At 48.0% G+C, this 19,640-nt stretch overlaps 2 protein-coding genes across 2 annotated transcripts; one reads left to right on the forward strand and one right to left on the reverse strand.

Moving 5' to 3' along the window:
- The first annotated feature begins 1,956 nt into the window (after positions 1–1,956).
- Positions 1,957–2,919, forward strand: LOC136993847 (olfactory receptor 5AP2-like). The gene has a single exon (XM_067308795.1). It carries the CDS (start codon positions 1,957–1,959, stop codon positions 2,917–2,919), a length of 963 nt encoding a protein of 320 aa, XP_067164896.1.
- A 15,380-nt stretch (positions 2,920–18,299) lies between these two features.
- LOC136993728 (olfactory receptor 6B1-like) lies at positions 18,300–19,277 on the reverse strand. Its single transcript, XM_067308672.1, has one exon. It carries the CDS (start codon positions 19,275–19,277, stop codon positions 18,300–18,302), a length of 978 nt encoding a protein of 325 aa, XP_067164773.1.
- Positions 19,278–19,640: the final 363 nt, after the last annotated feature.

The following is a 19,640-nucleotide window of genomic DNA, read 5'->3' on the forward strand; positions in this document are numbered from 1 at the left end:
CCTTGGGGAGAACCAAGATGCAGGTCCATCTTCAGAGACTCATTAGTGCTATTAATTCCAAGACACTCTGGAGAGCCGGAGGCATTTGGGTGCTGCTGGAGACACACTGCAGGAGATGCTGGGTGAAGATGGAAAAGGCAGGGCAAAGCCTGAGCCCTGGGCTGTGGTCTACAGAGAGTCCAGGGAAGGAAAGGATGTGGTGGGGAAGATGCAGAGGCTGAGATCCCAACCTTGGTCTTCATTCCCAGGTACCATCAGCACAGAGGTCATCCCTTCATGTTGAGGACTGCAGGTTGGTGCTCGATGTCCTGAGGTATGCCAGGGCGCTGTTTATTTTGCTGCTGGGTGTTTGTGCAGTGGAAGTTTGTGAGTGAGACCAGAGTCTCAGTCCTGTCCTTTTCTGCATGTCTTCCCACCTCAGCTCCCTTTTTCCCCCAGACTCTCCTGAGTCCCTGGCACCACAGAGAAGAGATCCTGGGGAGGGGCTGTGGGTACTGACTTACAGCTGGGCTGCCAATTTATTGGAGCCAGCCCTGAGGCACTCACCCACCTCGACTGGAAGAAGTGTTTGGGCATGGTGTTTGGGGCTAAAAATGCATTGCTCTTCTCTTCCCCAACCATTAAGGGCTTTTCCTCTCTCCCCCTTCCCATATTCTTATAGGATTTGGTCTCAGGCCCTCAGCTTTCTCACAGTAGATTCTCACTTATTTAGTGGGGAGGGTTGGGGACTTAAGTCATTCTGTGCTGATTCTGGAAGCCTCTTACTGGTGCCTATCATTATGACCTCCGGGGAAAGCCTAGGAGATGGGTGAGAGTATGGGAAGCTCATCCATCCCAAGAGCTCTCTTGACAGTACAGGCATCTCCTTGCACATCAACTCACTGAAAAGTCTAAAGGGAGAGGAAAGGAATAGCAAGGATGCGATTTTCTCTATCCCTATTTTTGTGAGAACTCCAGGAAGGGTACAAGGCAGAAGGCTGTGTGTCTCAGGCATGGACTTTCCCTGACCATGCAATCAGGCATGTCCTGGCATTGCCCATGCCCCTGAACCTGCTCCTGTCCCCCCTCACCCCAGCACCCTGGCGACCCCCCTCGTAGTGCCCAGCAGTGCTGAGCAGGGAGCCCCATGAGCACAGCTGGCCATGCTGAGCTCCGGCTGCTGGGCTGGGGTGTGCAGGGAGGCAGCCCCTGAGCCCTCAGGAGCTGCTGCTCAGGAGGGAAAGAGGTCAGGCAAATTATCCTCCCTGCTCTTTCCTTTCCTTACTGCACAAAGCCCCTCTCATGTGGTCTGGCTCACTCACAGCTACCGTTTTCTCTTTCCCATTTACTTTTTCCCTTCCTCCTCAACGTTTTTTCTCTGCAGTTTCATACATAATGTGGGTTCATGAGTTCTCTGTGCCAGTCCCACTGCAAAGTCCCTTATTCATCTGAGCTAGTAGATCTTGACCTACCCTTTGCCAATGGAAGAAATTGGCCTGTCTCCTTAAAGTAAGTTCCCCTCCCCTCCCCTCCCCTCCCCTCCCCTCCCCTCCTCTCCTCTCCTCTCCTCTCCTCTCCTCTCCTCTCCTCTCCTCTCCTCTCCTCTCCTCTCCTCTCCTCTCCTCTCCCTGCCCCTGCCCCTGCCCCACTCTGCCTTGCCCTTTTTCCTCTGGAGTTTGACACACAGTGCTTTCCAGCACTGCAATGGTGATCCAGAAGGATCTCTTTCCACACCCCATATACTGGGTCCTACTGGAAAAAAAAAAAGAAAAAGGAATAGGAAAGGAGGCTGTGAAAATGCCAGCTAATGCACATTCTCTCTTTATCCCGTTCACAGTGAGCAAAAGAATATAGGTTTCATTTTTTGGTGCCAGCAGTGTTCTTCCTGACTCTTCCTGAAAGTAAATGCCAAAATACGTATCATTTCCCACAGGTCCACGTTGTGGAAAGTGCAGAAAAAAAGACAAACAACATCATATGGATAAAGGAGAAGGGAACAACTGGACATTACCAAACAAGTTCCTCTTGCTGGGAATGGGGAATGGTGTCCCAACACTCCAAACACCACTCTTCCTCCTCTCGCTCTTGATCTACTTTGTGACTGTGGTTGGGAACAGCCTCATTGTTGTTCTTGTGGTGGCAGACCAGCATCTGCACACCCCCATGTACTTCTTCCTGGGCAATCTGTCCTCCTTGGAGACCTGCTACAGCTCCACCATCCTGCCTCGGCTGCTGGCCAGCCTCTTTACAGGGGAAAGGACCATCTCTGCTTCTGGCTGTATGGCTCAGCTCTGTTTCTTTGGGTCTTTTGCAGCTACTGAGTGTTTCCTGCTGGCAGCCATGGCCTATGATCGATACTTGGCCATATGCCAGCCCCTGCTCTATGCAAGCCTCATGAGCTGGAAGGTCTGTTTCCAGCTGGCAGCAGTATCTTGGCTAGGTGGTTTGGTGTTTTCTATAATAGTCACGGTCTTCTTATCAAGGTTAAAGTTCTGTGGCCCCAAGGCTATTGACCACTTTTTATGTGATTTTACCCCATTGCTGGAACTCTCCTGCAGTGACACCAGGGTGGTTAAAATAGTAACTTTCATCCTGTCTTTCTTGGATTTAATCTTCCCCTTCCTGTTCACACTGGCCTCCTATATGTGCATCATAGCTGCCATCCTGAGGATCCCATCCAGTGTGGGCAGGCAGAAGGCCTTCTCCACCTGCTCCTCTCACCTCACCGTTGTCACTGTTTTCTATGGCACCCTCATCATTGTCTACCTGATGCCCAGAACAGCCCCTCTGAGGCAGCTCAGAAAAGTGTTCTCCTTTTTCTTCACTGTCCTCACGCCCCTGGTCAATCCCCTCATCTACAGCCTGCGGAACAGGGAGGTCAGAGAAGCCTTGAGGAGGGTGCTCAGGAGAGATTTGGGTGGCATCCAGAGCTCATGCTAGTCGACTGACATTGGGCGCAAATTCCTTCCAGCTCTTTTGCAAAGTCAAGCACTAGGTGCAGGGGACCTCTTTAGAAGTGCCTGGCATTGAGCCTGCTTGTTGAGTGACAAGGGGATGAAGGGGAAAGGTCATTGGAGACAAATGTTGTTATTTAGAAGAGAAGGTTAAAAATGTCATCCGTTAGCTTTTTCTTTGAGCATGGTGGTCTTACATGTGGTGAAGTGTCTAAGTCTTCTTTTTCTGGGAATTTAGAAGAAAGAAATTTGGGATGACATAGGAGTACCTTCTATGGACAAGTGTGTGTGGGGGATCTTTCTCATTGTGGGTCACTGGGATGGGAGCCCTCTCCCTCAGCCTTGCACATTTCCAGGGTAAAAGCTGGCATGTCAGCCTGCAGTGCATGTCCCCTTTCTCTGGAGTCCTGAGAAAAAATGTGCCCTTCTATACGGGGGTTCAGTTGGGTTAATCCCATCACACCTCTCTTCCTTCCTCTGGCCTGGCATGGCCTCAGGGACCAGCTAGGGATGCAGCAGCTGGGTGGTCTGGGTGAGGAGCTGTGCTTTCTCCTGCTGCAAGAGGAGGTGGAGAAGCTGGGGTGTGGCGGGGGAGGCAGTTTGTGTTGCTGAGGGATAAAAAAGAGGTGCGAGCGACACCTGGGTCTCCCTCCCCCACATCCTTCCCTTCCCCATACACTGAGGGATCAGGAAGCCCCCACTCTAGCTGTGCACCTCTGGCTCCAGCTGCAGCTCTGCTCTTTGCCCATTAGCTTCTCATAGGGAGATGGGGACAACCATCTCCCATCCTAGTTCCTTCACCCTTGGAAGATCAGGCTTCCCTCCCCTGCCCTCCTTCCCGATGGAAAGCTTTTACCAAGGTCCTCCAGAATTTAGGGCAAGGGTGGGCTTAGGGGCCAGGTTCCCCACACATCTCAACTCCTTTATCTGTCTGCAGTATGGGACCTTGGGAGTCACATCTTGGTTGATGGTGTTTGCCACCAGGGCACACTGCTGAATCTTCTTCAGCTTCCTCACCAAGAGCCCCAGGTCCTCTTCTGCAAAGCTGCTGTCTCACCAGTTAGTCCCCAGCCCACCTTTGATATGGGGCTATTGGGGTTATTCCACCCCAGCTCCAGGACTCTGTCCTTTCCTTGGCTGAATTCCAGGAGGCTCCTGCCATCCCAAATCGGCAGCATTTGAGGTCTCCATGAATACCAACCCAGCCCTCCAAAGTACCGAGCAGTAAATAACAAAGACCAGAGCTCCTGGATCATTGATGGATGGGCATTGAGGGAACATTGCCAGTGTAGCCCTGCAGAGGGTCCAGCACTACTCTGTAGTTGATCACAAGGAGACAAAATTATCCAGGGTCTCTTGGGAAAGAGCAAACTCCTTGAGTGATATTGGAGGAGATTTGTGGGACTGTGTAGATCTTGTTCTGGGATGTTTTATGGGGCTTGTGAGAGTGCACAAAGCTTATGCTGGGATGTTCCAGTGAAGGGCCAAAGGCAGGAAAAGGATGAGATCAAGGTGAATAAGGAAGAACAAGCATAGGAAAACAGAGAGGAGAATGGAAAAAGGGAGCAGTCCTCTGTCAGCAGACTGATGATTGATACGCTTGTCTGGCTGATGGAAGGGTATGTGGTATGTGAGAGCATCTGCTTCATTAAGGTTATCTGATCACAGACCTTTACAGTGCAAAACAGATAATAAGTAAAGGCGAAGTACTTAACAAAACCCGCAGACACAAACCTGACAGACAAGCATAACAGCGACAATGACAAGACCAAAAGTCTCCAGTCACTAACTGACAGGCCATGAAGAAACTACAGGCATAGCTTTGGAGAAGGCCAACTTGGGCTTTGTAACTGATAAGAAGGAGGAAACAAGACATGAAGATTTTGGATATTTGAGAGGTGCTTGTGGGACTATACAAAACTAACTAAGGAATGTTTAGGAAAGGAGATCAGGGAGGAACAAGGATCTAAAACAACATCTTTTCTGAACTGACTTACTGACCACTGGTAGAAAAGGGAGCCAGACTGATTCATTGGGATCATTTCAGCATCTCCCTCAGAAGGAGGTGGATCATCTTCCAGTCTCTCTGATGATGGCAAAGTGAGCTCAGACCATGATCTGAGACGTTCAATGTCTGGCGTGATGTGACACTAATTCTACCCTCTGGAGGATCACTTTACTGTGATTACAGCACACTGGAGGGGATCTGAAAAATCCTCCAGATAACTGGATGCATCGAAAGATGCCCTAGATGATGGACAAGAAAATCCTGCAGGATGTCTTTAATCTCAGTGTACAATTGTTGCTTGATATGTTCGTTGAGGTTTAAATTTTAAAATACTGTTATTGTCTGCCTGGCTTTCACTTCTGTCTCTTTAATTCCTTTTAGATCTTGGATCTTGAATGTGTGACACATCTTTTGGGGAGGGACGGGACACAGACAGGCCTGGAAAGGGCTTACTGGGTCATCAAGATAGATGTACACATGCTATGGCCCGTATCAGGTATGATCAGTGCCAGGAAATGCTCTGTGGACTTGATGTCCTCAGGACTCAGTCATGGTCAGGTGGGATGCCCTTGGCCTGCTTGGTTTCACACATACCCCAATAAGCATTTTAATTTGACCTAAACCCCCACACTTCCATAAGAAAGAAGGATGAAAAATTGGCATTTCTAGGACATAAATCACCCTGTTTTCAGAGAAATGATGAAAAACTCCAGGGGAGAAACATCCATTAGGAGACAGGTCCAACATATCTGTGTCTGAGACCCACCCATATAGGTCAACAGGAAAGCCTCTCAGGATGGCCTACCAGACTGAGGATGGGGGTTACTGCTTACGGGTGTATAAGATTCATTCTGGGATGGCGGGAAGACCATTTTGGGATTGCGCAAGACTTACAATGGGGTGTTTAGGGAAGGACCAAAGGCAGGAAAGGGAGGGATTAAGGTGTTCTGAGGGGCTAAAAGCACCTGATCACCCCAGCTTCTTCTGTCTTCTTATTAAATTCCATTTTCTGGGGTGAGGGGGCTCTCTATTCTGTGTGCATGTGTATGTAAGGAGGTCTCAGTGCCAGCCGCTGGATTGGGGATTACGAGTCATAGAGACCCATCTGCCTGGGATGCCAGCAGCTGGAGGGACTGGAGTGTGTGCACGTTGTGTGGGTGTGTATGTCAGTGTGTGTAATCACTAGGGAATGTCAAGCCAGACTAGCCAGCAAATAGGATAAGAGGCTTGGGATCCAGTTATCAGAGAGGCCATAAGTCTGGGCTGGATATTGGAGAGCCCAGAGGGTCTGTGAGTTGGCTGCTGGAGGGACCAGGTGGTCCAAACCAGCTACAGGAGAAACTGTGGGGTCTGGATTTCTGGTACGGGAAGAGCCATAATTCTGGACCAGGAGGGGAAGTTGCCCTTTATGTGAGAGAGCAGTGGGAATGCAGGGAGCTCTGCCTCAGGAGGGATGATGAGCAGGTAAGAGCTGACGGGTCAGGATTAGAGGGAGACCCACATGGGCGATGTTGTGGTGGGTGTCTGCTACAGACCACCTGATCAGGAAGAAGTAGGTGAGGCCTTCTTCAGACAATTGGAAGAAGCCTCATGTTCAGAGGCCCTGGTCCTCACAGGGGGACTTGAACCACCCTGATATCTGCTGGAGGGACAACACAGCAGGGCACAAGCAATGCAGGAGGTTTCTGGAGCACATTGATGATACCTTCCTGACACAGGTGATTGAGGAGCTGGTGAAGTACCTCATGCTTACAAACAAGAGTTGGTTGGGAATGTAAAAGTCAGGGGCAGCTTTGGCTGCAGCAAGCATGAGGTGGTGGATTTCAGGATCCTGAGAGGGGGGAACAAGGCAAATAGCAGGATCACAGCCCTGGACTTCAGGAGACCAGACTCTGGCAGGTTGATGGACCTGCTTAGAAGAACCCCATGGGATACAGCCCTGGAGAGAAGAAGGGTCAAGGAGAGCTTCTTGATTTTCAAGGATGCCCTCTTCAAGCTCAAGAATGTTCCACTCTGACATGCAGGAAGTCAAGCAAAGGTGGCAGGAGGCCTGCAAGGATGAACAAGGAGCTCCTGACTAAACTCAGGCATGACAAGGAAGCATACAAGAGGTGGTAGCAGGGTGCTTTTCAACCTCAGTGATTCTGTGATTCTGTAGCAGAGAAACTCATCTGTTTGTGTGTGTATCTGTGTGTGAGGCAACTGGGGAGGCAGGGGGACCCAGCGGCCGGCTCCTGGATAGACTGCAGATCTAAGACCAGCTACAGGAGGGATCCTTATGATATATTTGTATGTATAGGTATATATTTTCCATTTACCAGCTTTCATCCTGATCAGCCAGAGATGGGAACAGGATGAGGCTGCTGGTGCTGTTTGTGTTTGTGTGAGTGTTGAGTGTTTCTGTCTCTGTTCTCCTGTGGCCAGCCGTGTAGGTCCGTAAATGTGTTTTGTGTCTATGTGTGCATATGTGCCTACTGGGGATGGAAGCTCAGCCTTGCTACTGCCTGGACCTGGGCACAAGGAACTGTGGCAGCCTCACCTCTGTCAGGTTTCCAGATCTAGTAACTTTTAACATCCTGGAACTCTTACCATTGGATTGCTGGACCTCTCTTGCAAGACCAAGCATCCAGAAATGTTTCCTAGGGCACCCAAAATCTATTAGGATTCATGTCTTCAAAACCACCTTGGTGGAGCTTAGGAGATGGTAACACATGCATCCATGGAGAAGATTTGCGTTTCAGGCTGGGAGTCATTTTACCAGTCTTGGAGAGACTAACACCTAGGGGTTGGATGACACTGCCTAAATACAGGCATTCAAACCACCCTGTGGTGTTTGAGACACCAAATGGGGCTGGCAGAACTGACAGTCAAACATCACCTTCTGGAGGGACTGCTGAAGGATCTGACAGATACCCACCTCCAGCACCAAAAATGATGCTAGGCACTGCCTTTTAGCAAATGAATCCTGTCTTAGGTGTCTCCATGTTCACTGGCAAGCTCCCTTTACCATTAGTAAAGGGTCGATTCAGCTGCCCATGACAATACCAATGCCAATAGTCATCCATGAATTGGCCACTCCATTGAGACCTGGAGGGCAGCAGGGCCTGTGTCATGTCTGACAGCCCCATGTAGAGCCCTTGGTTGCTACAGGGGGTCCGGAAGGCACCAGGCACTTGCGTGTAGATAACTGATTCCTGCCAGGAGCAGGGCCTTGACCCCAGCACTGCTTCATGCTAACCCCTGAGAGAGCAGCAAGGCCAAAATGGGATTTTTCTGCATTCCTCCACTCAAAACAAAGACACTCTGCAACCATGAGACAGAGATGTACTTTGGGGAAATGAATAAATGTGAAGGATTCTAACCCTGTGACCCTTCTTCCCAGCAGCGGTGTTTAGGATCGCTGCTGCTTCTTACTTCTAGTGCTCTCCCTGTATTTTAGCAGACAACCCTTTCAGGAAAAATGCACTTCTCTCTGGAACAGGAAGAAAACCCCAGAATACCTTGTCTTCCTTTGGCTCTATTGCTTACGATGAAAGCATCTGGGTGAAGTTTAATTCTGTTAAGGAAATTTCCACTCTACTCTAGTTTGGCAGAAAGAACATGCAAGGTCGTGCACCCTGCAAGCAGAACATCTTATCTGACCTTGCCTTAGCCCTGTTTTTCATACAAAGTTGAAGAACTGCAAAGAAACCAGTTTAATCCAGCCAGCAGTACAAAAGCTGTTCAAAGGTAACACCAGAAGAGCACCTGAATCCACTTCTGCTCAAACTACTGACCTACACCCATTGCTTCCCTTGGGAAACTAATCTGTCATTTTGCAAACTTCTGTGATTGGAGCTGTGATGCCTAACCCAGCTGTGGGGATACCAGCAGGACAGGGCCAGCAGCTCCCCCCACCGATACTGCATGCCTATGTTTATCAGCCATGGTCTCTGGGAAATCTAATTCAATAGGCACAGCAAATGCCCTGGGTGCGGGAAGATCTGGAAAAGGCAGCTCGACTGTCTTCTACAAGAGCAGATGGACATCACCCTTGTTGGGGGGATGTTTTAGTATTGTTACAACAGATAGTTCAGCCAGGGGATAGAGAACAGATATTGGCAGACTGAGATGATAATCAACAACCTTGACCACAAGTAGATCAAAATTGGGATTACAATAATACAAATGATCAGGCAGCATCCGAAACGGCAAGCCAAAATCTAGTTTTAGCAATAAGAACTTCAGAGCAAATGGGTGTTATCTCAGAAAAGGTACTATCATTAGCAAAAGTCTGAGGAACACCCGAGAAATTTTTTGGAATCGCTCATGACAAGCCCTATTATGCTATTGAGGGATGTCTGTGGAAAATGTTAATGAAAGGCTGGTAGTGAGTGTATTGGTCCAGCAAGCAGCACCAGATATCCATGAGTATTTCAGAAAACATGCTCCAGGGTGGCAGGGAGAGGATTTACAGAAGATACTATCATTAGCAACTTTCATATATGATGAAAGATCAGAAAAAGAAAGGAAGGAGAAGGAAAGGCGAAAGCGGGAGGAAGTGAGTATGTTGGCAGCAGTAGCATTGGGAGGAATTCCAAAGGTGAAAGGAAGGGGAATAAATGGGAGAGGATGAGGTCAAAGAGGAAGAGAGACCAGAAGAGCAGGAATGGGTGTGAAACAGCACCCCCTTTCCTGGGAGGCTGAACAGGGAATTGAGACTATGATTGCTGATTTGATTAAGAACGGAATTATAGTACAATGTACTTCCCCTCCCCTGTATTGCCTGTGAAGAAACCAGAATTGGACCCAAATGGGAAACTGGTATACCGCTTTGTACAAGATTTGCAAGCAATTAATAGAATAGTGGATCTACCACACTCTGTGGTCCCTGATCCGACCCAAGTCCTTACGGAAATTCCCTCAGATGCAAGCTGTGTTACTGTTTTGGATCGAATGGCAGCTTTCTTTACGATACCAGTACATGAAGATTCACAGTTCCTCTTTGCCTTTACTTGGAAAGCACAGCAGTATGCATGGACCAGACTGCCACAAGGATCCATGGGTTCTCCCACACTGTTTTCGAGAATATTGAAAAGAGATTTACAAACGATTATGCTGTCAAAAACCTGATACAATATGTAGATGACTTGTTGATTGTGAGTACTGATTGTGATGTTTGTTAGCCAGATATTAAAACATTGTTGTGTGCCCTAGAGGAAAAGGGACATAAAGTCTCACTTGCCAAAAGGCAGTTGTGCCAGCAACAAGTTAATTATTTGGGAATGATAATTTGCTCAGGAGAGAGACTGATCTCATCGGAGTGAATACAAGCAACCCAGGAAATACTAGTCCTTCAGATGAAAAGGCAGGTTAGGGCCTTTTTAGGTGCAATAGGATTTAATAGGTATTGGATACCCGGATTTAGTGAAAAAGCAAAGGTATTAACACAGTTAACAAAGGATAATGAACCAGATTTAATGGTGTGGACTCCAGAAGTGGAAAAGCATTTAAGAGTTAAAGCAGGCAGTTATGGAGGCTCCCTCTCTAGCTTTACTGGACTATGGAAAGCCCTTTGTGTAATATCTGAATGAACAAAAGAGAATCACAAGCAATGTGCTAGTTCAGAAAACTACCCAGCACTGGTGTGTGATAGCTTATCAGTATGAGCTAGTTTTGCTCACTGAACCAAATGTGGTGTTAGAACAGTGTGATAGGCTAAACCCAGCTACTCTGTTACCAGAAATACTGCAACCCAAAGAAAAATTATTTCACAATTGCTTGGAAACAATAGATTTGAGGCCAACTGTTCTGCCTACTGTGAAAGAAGAGTCCCTGCACAATCCAGATTTAATATTGTTCTGTGATGGACTGTCATACTATGAAAAGGGTCGAAGGGTTGCTGGGTATGCAGTAACTCTGCAATAAATAGTGCTGGAAGCAGGATCCCTTCCAGGACATTTTGGGACTCAGGCGGCGGAACTGATAGCCTTAACCCGAGCATGTATTATAGCCACGAATAAGACTGCTAATATCTATAGGGACTCCAAATATGCTTTGGGAGTGGTATTTGCAGTGGGAATAATTTGGACAGAAAAAGGGGTTTTGACATCAGCAGGGCATCAAGTAGCCCACTGAGATCAGATTTTAGAGTTATTAAGGACTTTGGAAAAATCTCTGCAGTTAGCAGTCCTGTATCAGAGGGCTCACCAACGAGACACTTTGGATATAACTATGGGAAATAACCTTGCTGATGCCACAGCAAAAGCAGCTGCCCTACAACCACTGTCTACCAACTGGAGCCATGAAAAGAAATGGTAATGATTGAAACTACGGAAGAACTGGAGAAAGAACACCAAGGAACACCCAAGGAAGAGGTAGAAGGATGGAAGCATTTTGGAGCAGAACAAAAAAATGGGATATGTTTTTTGCAGGGAAAACGGTTGCTCCCTAAGATTATGCTGATACCAGTAGTAAGAGAACTCCATGGATGGACACACGGGGGGATGTCTTATTCAGAGAACCAAATTTCCCAGTCATGGGCAGCACTGGCTTTGACTCAAGCAATCTTACAAATAACGAAAGGGTGTTTAATATGTGCAAACTACAATGCTAAATCAAAGATAGAAGCTAAAATAAAAGGAGGGCGCCCTTGGGCTTGGATGCAGTTTCAGAAATTACAAATAGGTTTTGCAAACATGCCCCCAAGAAAAGGACAGAAACATTTACTAGTCATAGTTGATCGATTGTCCGGTTGGGTGGAAGCATTCCCAGCCAGGAAGGCTACAGCCCAGTGGTAGTGAAAGCTTTACTGAAAGATATCAAACTACGCTTTGGGGTACCGGAGGAAATAAATTCTGATAAAGGAGCTCATTTTACTGCTGAAATACTAAAAGCAATATATGAAACATTAGGAATTCAAAGAAGACTACATACACCTTATCATCCTCAATCTTCAGGGCAGGTAGAAAGAATGAATCGCACACTGAAAATGAAGTTAAACAAAATTTGTAGGGAGACTCAATTAAAGTGGACAGAAGCATTGCCATTAGCCTTGTGGGAATTAAGATGATGCCCGTGCCCAAGCCATGGGTTGACCCCCTTTGAAATTTTGCTTGGCAGACCAGGTAGGATCCCAGGAACTTTTGTCCCAGCACATAAAAGCCTTTTGGCAGGAGATGAAGCTGTCACCCACTATGTTATGTATCTGCAGAATAGTTTCAGGAATAAGAGATATGCAGCTGTAATTACCCAACCTCTGCCTTTAGGAGATTACCTTCATCTGTATCGACTGGGTGATTATATTATGGCAAAAACTGATAAAGCCAAACACATGCTACAACCAAAATGGGAGGGTCCTGTACAGGTGTTATTGTGCCCTTATTCTGCTCTTAAGGTTGCAGGTAAAAAAAAATGGATTCATCACTCCCAAGTAAAGGCGGCCCCCAGCACTGCGACCTCCTCAGAGGACATTCCAGCTCCTTGAGCATCTACTGCAGAAGTGAGAGTACCCATGCAACACCAGGAAAACTTATTCAAGGGGAACTGTGTTTATTGGTTACACTCTGTAATTATTTTGTGCTATGTGTTTAAATGTGATTTTGGGGTCATTTCAATCTTTTATAGCTATTACAAGTTTAACCCTACGCTGGGAAAATAATCGCATTGTACAATTTATGACTAGGGTCTCACAAGTGGGGAACGTGTCAGAATGTTGATGCTGCCTACGCCACCCTCAATCCCTGGGCACCGATTTTGGTTGTCTAGAAGAGCCTGTTTCTGGTTTGGGCTGCTATCAGTCCAATTTGACATATTTACACTCTAGGGTGCCAGATTTTTGGCAGCAACCCTTTAAGGCACATTCATATGATAAAGCTCCATGGTGTGTCATCGTGCCTCGCGGAAACCTCACAATTTGGGTAGGAGAAACAACTAACTGTGACTACACACTACAGTATAATTATACACAAGCAAGGTTTCAATTGGACTGTTCAAGGGCCAGCAATAATTCTGACATAGAAACTGCATGGACTGGTAAGAATAACCTGGTAATTTTAAATAACACTGAGCAAGGGAAATTGCCCACTTGGAACCTTACTTGCAGCATAAATGGTACGCACTGTCAAAGATACTATAATATTTCTTCTTCAAATGGCACATATATCTTGGGGAGTAATGGTCAACTTAGCCCTGGTAATAGCAATTGGAGGAGTGTGTGTGCTGGTAAACATCACCTATTGTTTTTATGCAATCAAATCAAAACAAATCAAATATGATGTAACTGTCATTCAATGACACATTGATACCTTCCATCAAATAGCCAAAGAGCAGTCTCTGTGTAATAGCCTAGCAACAGATTGGTCGTGGTTGTGGTCATGGCTACCAGATCTGTGAGGGTGAACCAGGCGTGTTTTAATAATTTTAATGTTAATTCTGGCAGTTGGAATTTTTCTTTTTCTTGTTGTGTCTCATGCATGGTTCAACTAAGTTTTTCAAAGATAACACCAGAAGAGGTGCAAAATTAGCTAATGAATAATTTTAAAATGGACCATTTAAGGCTGGCACGGGACTATCTCATAACATAACATGGCAAGGGGATTGGTAGAACTAAGAATTGTGGATAGATCTGGTTGCTGGTGTAAAGTAAAGTATTGAATATGTAACAGCTTACTATTGCTTAAAAGTTGTAACAAAAAGCTGCTCGAGGTCCTCCTTGTGCTCCTTGCCAAGAGACACCTTATTGCTAGCAAAACTTAGAAATCTGACTCCTGCTGCTCATTATCAGTGCCCGTGAACAAACAAAAGAGAATAGATAATTTTAACACAGTGTAAGGTTTAGGCTATGGTCATGTAAGGCTGAGTTTTAGGTTTAAGGTTAAAGTGAGTTTCGGTTTAGGGTTAAGGACAATAGGGTGTGGGCAAAGGTTAGGTAGAAGGTATAGATTTGGCGTTAGGGGTAGTGGCTATTTTAGGAGTTTGGGTTGTGGGGCAAGGGTGTCAGGACCCTGAGGGCACTGATAGACCTTACTGGCCCTAATCAGCCTTGCCTGGGGACTCCACCCCAACCACGAGCTTGTGCCATCGCCACTGCTGCTCTGAGCACCTTGAAGCCTTGCCCATGGCAGTGCAGGGCCTTGCCCCTGCGACTCCTCCTGACAGTCTGGCCTGGCCCAGAGCTCTTCTCCCCACAGTGCCCTTTCCTAACTCTAGCTTCTGAGTGATATCCTCAGCGCTGCAGGGATGGCCTGAGCCCCCATGTCCCTTGCACCCGCCTGAGCCTGGGTTCTTGCTGGTGGTGGTCTGAGCCCCCATGTCCCTCATGCCCATTTGGCCTCAGGGTCTTGACAGCAGTGGCCTGAGCTCCTGTGTCTCTCAGAGCCAGCTGGCCTCAGGGTCTTGCTGGTGGTGGTCTGAGCCCCTATTTCACTTGTGCCTGCCTGGCCTTGGGGTCTCGATGGCAGCGAGGGAGCAGCTGGCCCTCACCCCCACTTGGCAGCTAGGAGAGATCCATGAGTGGGGTTCACCTCACCTCCCTGCAGACAGCTGTGTTTCTGACACGGTCCTGGCTTTAGCAAGCCCATACCGCCTGAGCTCGTCCCTCCAGCCTCCCCCAATGGTCTGGGAGAGGAAGAGGCATTTCCTCCCCAGCAAGGGACTCAGGGACTTGTAGGGGTCACATTCTCATAAGTAACCCCTGACTCGACCCTCATCCATTGCTCGTTGTTCTTCACCTCCTTGAAAGTTTTCCCTGATCAGGGAGGCCTGGGGGAATTTATTGATGCAGATGGAGGGAAAGAAGGCACTGAGTACCTTGCCCTCCTCTGTGTTCACTGGAACTGGGCCACCTGATCCATTCAGCAATGAGTCAGCTGCTTCCTTGTTCAACCTTTTACTGCCAATGTTTTAACACCTCCTGAAGGCCAAAAGCCCTCTGGAAAGGGGAAGCCACTGGTGCAGTATTAAACCTCCATGGCAAAGGCTTTGGGATCATCTGGCCTTGAACCCACCCCTGAAGGAGGAAGGTCTCACCCTATAGCCAGAGCCCTTTCATCTTGAAAATAAAACAGTTTCTATTGCAAAGGAAATACACAAACAGCACAACCACCTGCCAAAACAGCTAGTCCCTCACCCAAGATCCTGGCTTCATGTCCTGCCCCTGTCTTGCAAGCTATGGAGATGTGATGTGCAAGTGCTCCCTTCAATGGGCTGGTGCCCCCACTCGTCTCTTGTCATGCCATTGAATCACCAGCTGGAATCTGATGGTCAGAAACCTCCTGGCTCATGGGCAAGAGCAGAAGTTCTCCCAGGAATTGGATCAGGCAAGAAGACCAAGAGTAGGGAATCGTCCCCCAACAGACAGTACTGGCCTCATATTGTGAGGTCACTGACAAGGTCAGGAGGCTCAGTGGTCAAACTTATGCTCCTTCCAGGATTCTGCTGGGGACACAGCTTTCCTCCCCATTGACAAAAGGTACCGACACCAAAGAATGGATACAGGGGTAACAGCTCTAGCCAGTTCTGCAGTCCTTGCCCATAGCCCTGGGGTCTCAGCAGGTGCACTTGTGGAGCAGTGAGCATGGGCCCATCTCAGACTTGGTGCAGAGCATCCTTCAACTCCCCTGCATAGGTCACTCCCAGCAGCTCCTGCTCCAGATCTTCCCCACGGAGATCAGAGCAGGGCCAGGAGTGGGGAACTGCCCAGGGAACCAGAATGGGCCCCTGGGTTTGCTGGGTGCTGCACAGACCCTTCCCCCTCTCACAACAGCATCCCCCCATTTTGCCAGGTGTTGAACAGACCCCTCTTCCCAGCTGATACTGGGTGCCTCTTTGTGTACTATGCTGCACAGGCCCTCTGACCCAGACCAGGAACCACCCCAAACATGCTGAGCATGGCACAAACTCCCCTTCAGTGAAACATTGGCCCCCCACCCTGGGACCTTCACAACCATTCCCCCTTTCTTCTCCCAAACCTGAACCCAAAAGGCCACCACATTGCCTCTTCCCTCAACATGCCCACCACCCCAGTCCTTAAATCCTGGTTCCCTCCCAGGGAGTCCTGCACAAAAACGGTCTCACTGAAGAAATCAATATATCAGGAAGGAAGATCATTCATTTCTTCCCAGTACCTAGCCTGTGCAGGAAAAAAAGAGAGTTTTATTGGGGAGAAATGACAGTAAAACAAGAAGGAAATGAGAATTCCTGTATAAAATAACATGTAAATGAGATGAAGCAAATTAAGGAGAGATTCCTGTTCTCCAGTCTGGACATGTCCATAGGAGGGCCTCGATTCATTGCCCACTCATTGATCTCTTTATGAAGGAATGTGGTGGCATCCAAGACACACCTGTGAATCCATGCCTTCAATTTCGGGAAGCTGGCCAAAGAACCAGAGTTTTAGAGCAAGTTTTCTCCCCTCATGGGATGGATGCATACAGATGGAGGGGGAATCACCTCCAGGGGTACTGAGCCTTGCAGGCAGGAGGAGCTGACAATCACCATAGACTCAAGTGTCTCACTTGGGCTCCTCTGCCCTTGGGTGAAATGAATCCTGCAACATCTCCCCAGGCATGTGTTGATGCCTCCCATGTTGATGCCTCCCTCTGAGGGCATCCCCTGCACTTCTGTTATGGCCAGTGGATGCAAAGAGGAACGTTGTGATCATAGTTCATTTTGGTCCACAGAGTCCTCCTAGCAAGGGGGAAAGCAATTGCTCTCTGGAAGTGTCAGTGTCCTTGCACCTTCTGTAAGGACAGAGTAGCTACCCACCAGCTATCACAGACTGGGTGTCAGATGTGCTACCCCCTGATCTGAGAATGGCAATCTGTTTCCATCTGTCACCATTTCCAGCTAAGCTGCTTTCCCAGTCCAAGTCCTTTGCTGCCTGCCATTGACCAGGTAGAAGAAGCAAAACTGCTCCCTGATACTAGTCACCTTTCTCTTTGCTCTTTTGTTGCAATCGGGGTCCAAAATCTCCACACCCTGAAAAAAATCCCAGCACATGGGCATGGTTAATCATAACTGAGATTAAGACTGAACATCAGGGCACAAAGTATCTGCCTCTAGTTTTAGCAGTGCCTCTGGCCCTTCCACTAAAGTTCAAGTTATGATTTCAGTGGAAGGTAGATGAGAAGTACAGCGGGAACAGTACACATGGGTCCTGAGATGGGATGTCCTATTTTGACTTTTTTAGGATAGAGAATGGGCACTGAGAGGGAGGAGAGGGCAGGACAACACGGAGAGGCGCGCAAGGTGCCTACAAAGGCCTTTGACAACTTCCTAGGGCCAAAGCCTGGCTTTGCTGACTCTACTGACCTGATTGCCATGGGATAGAAAGGGATCCTCTGCTGATGACCTCCCAAGGAAAGATAGTCTCACCACAGACACTGACAACTCCTCTGAGGGCCACCTCAGGTAGTGAAATGGGTGGTGAGCATAGTGGTTTAGACATTAGTAGGAGTTGGGCTTTTGGGCCCCATTTCATCTCACCAAAGGCTGTTTGTTGACCCAGGAGCCTTCTCCACCTGAGCTGACCTGCAGGCTCCCTTGAGAGACCACAGACAAAAAGAGGCGCTCTGAAGGGACACTGCATGTGCCCATCGGACTCAACATGGGCAGAATCACAGACAGGCTGGCACTGAAGTCCCTGCCTGCAGGTGTGAGTGCTCTTGCCCATGATATTGAGGGACTTTTCAGATGCCCTGGGGTTTGCCTACAGTGTCCACTTGCAGCACCAGTGGCATCAGGTCCTTTCACTATTTCCCCTAACTGCCAGCAGCCCACAGATGCCTGGGAAACTTGAGGCCATCACAAATTACAGGAGACACCAACATGTGTTTGAGTAACTCTACTAATATGTGCATGTCCTTTAAACTGAAGAGTGATGAGGGCTGCAGGCTGAGGCACTGACCTCTACCCTGGAAATGTTCACAGCAGAGGGAGATGGTTCCCATCTGAGGAACCTGCAGTCAGGAAAGCACTGCCACTTCTGATCTCCCTCCCTGTTCTCCCGACCTCAATTGTTCTGTGATTCTGTGTGATTTTGCTCACATTTCACCCCAGATGAATTTCCTCTTACCACAGGAAAAGAAAATGATAACACCGCAGCACTTTCCACGTACAGCAATACCACTTTTCCCACGTACAGCAATACTACTTTTCTGTAAAGGAAGCATGAAGAATTCTCATGAAGCATGAAGAAAGGAAGCATTTCCATTCTCTTCTAAACCATCCATTTAATTGCTGATAGAAATCTATACTCTCTTCCTATCTGCTTTCCACCAATATTCTCAGTGCTGTGGTCTTCTCAAGGGATACATATGATGCAGCACATCACTACTCCCCACATTGACTTTATCACTTTTCAGAACCAGCAGTGTTTCTCATGCAGGAGTGCAGAACTGCTGTGAGCGCTGGGTGAAAGCCAGAGCTTTCCTGAGTGCTTTCCTCAGGGCCTCCCTGACCTCCCTGTTCCGCAGGCTGTAGATGAGGGGATTGACCAGGGGCGTGAGGATGGTGTAGAAAAAGGAGAACACTTTGTTGAGCTGCCTCAGCTGGGGAGTTCTGGGCACCATGTAGACAGTGATGAGGGTGCCATAGAAAACAGTGACAACAGTGAGGTGAGAGGAGCAGGTGGAGAAGGCCTTCTGCCTGCCCATGTTGGTTGGGATCCTCAGGATGGCAGCTATGATGCACACATAGGAGGCCAGTGTGAACAGGAAAGGGAACACTAGAGTAAGGAAACATAGGATGAAACTTACTGTTGTAACCACGCTGGTGTCACTGTAGGAGAGTTCCAGCAATGGGGTAAGATCACAGAAGAAGTGGTCGATTTTCTTAGGGCCACAGAACTTAAACTGCGATAAGAAAGAAGGGACTATTGTACAGCTAAGGAATCCCACTAGCCAAGATGCTGCTGTCAGCCATAGAGAGACTTTCCAGGTCATGAGGCTTGAATAGAGCAGGGGCTGGCATATGGCCAAGTACCGATCATAGGACATGACCGCCAGGAGGTAACACTCACTAGATGCAAAAGCACAAAAGAAATGTAGTTGTGTAATACAGCCATGAGCAGAGATGCTGCTGTCCCCAGTCAGGAAGCTGGCCAGCAGCCGGGGCAAGATGGTGGAGCTGTAGCAGGTCTCCAAGGAGGACAGATTGCCCAGGAAGAAGTACATGGGAGTGTGCAGATGCTGGTCTGCCACCACAAGCACAACGATGAGGATATTCCCAACCAGGGTCACTGAGTAGATCATGAGCAAGAGAAGGAAGAACAGTGTCTTTACTGAAGAGCCATTCCCCATTCCCAGCAGGATAAACTTCACTGGCGATGTACGATTGTCCCATTCCCCTTTCTCCATGTAGCGCCACAGGTCCCTCATTCCTCTTTTGCCAGCAAGGCAGCCTATGAGAAAGAACATTTGTTTGTTTGTTTGTTTGTTTGTTTCTTTCTTTCTTTCTTGTGTAGAAGAATCATGAGGGAAGTTGCCAACAGAGAAAATATGGACCATGGCACTTCTCTGACTGCATTTGTTTCCCTTTATGGCCTCCATGACTGGTGAAAGGAGAGTATATGTTTTTTCCAGAGAGTTAAACCATGCTTTTAAAGAGAAGGGCCTCCTAAGAGCGCGATGGTGGTGGGCTGCCCCATGGAGGTGCTAATTTCATGGCTGGAGTGGAGTTAAAGGAGAGAAGGCATTCACTCAGACTTTGAGAGTGTCTCT

This window comes from Apteryx mantelli, chromosome 20, assembly GCF_036417845.1.
Source record: "Apteryx mantelli isolate bAptMan1 chromosome 20, bAptMan1.hap1, whole genome shotgun sequence".
NCBI lineage: Eukaryota > Metazoa > Chordata > Aves > Apterygiformes > Apterygidae > Apteryx > Apteryx mantelli.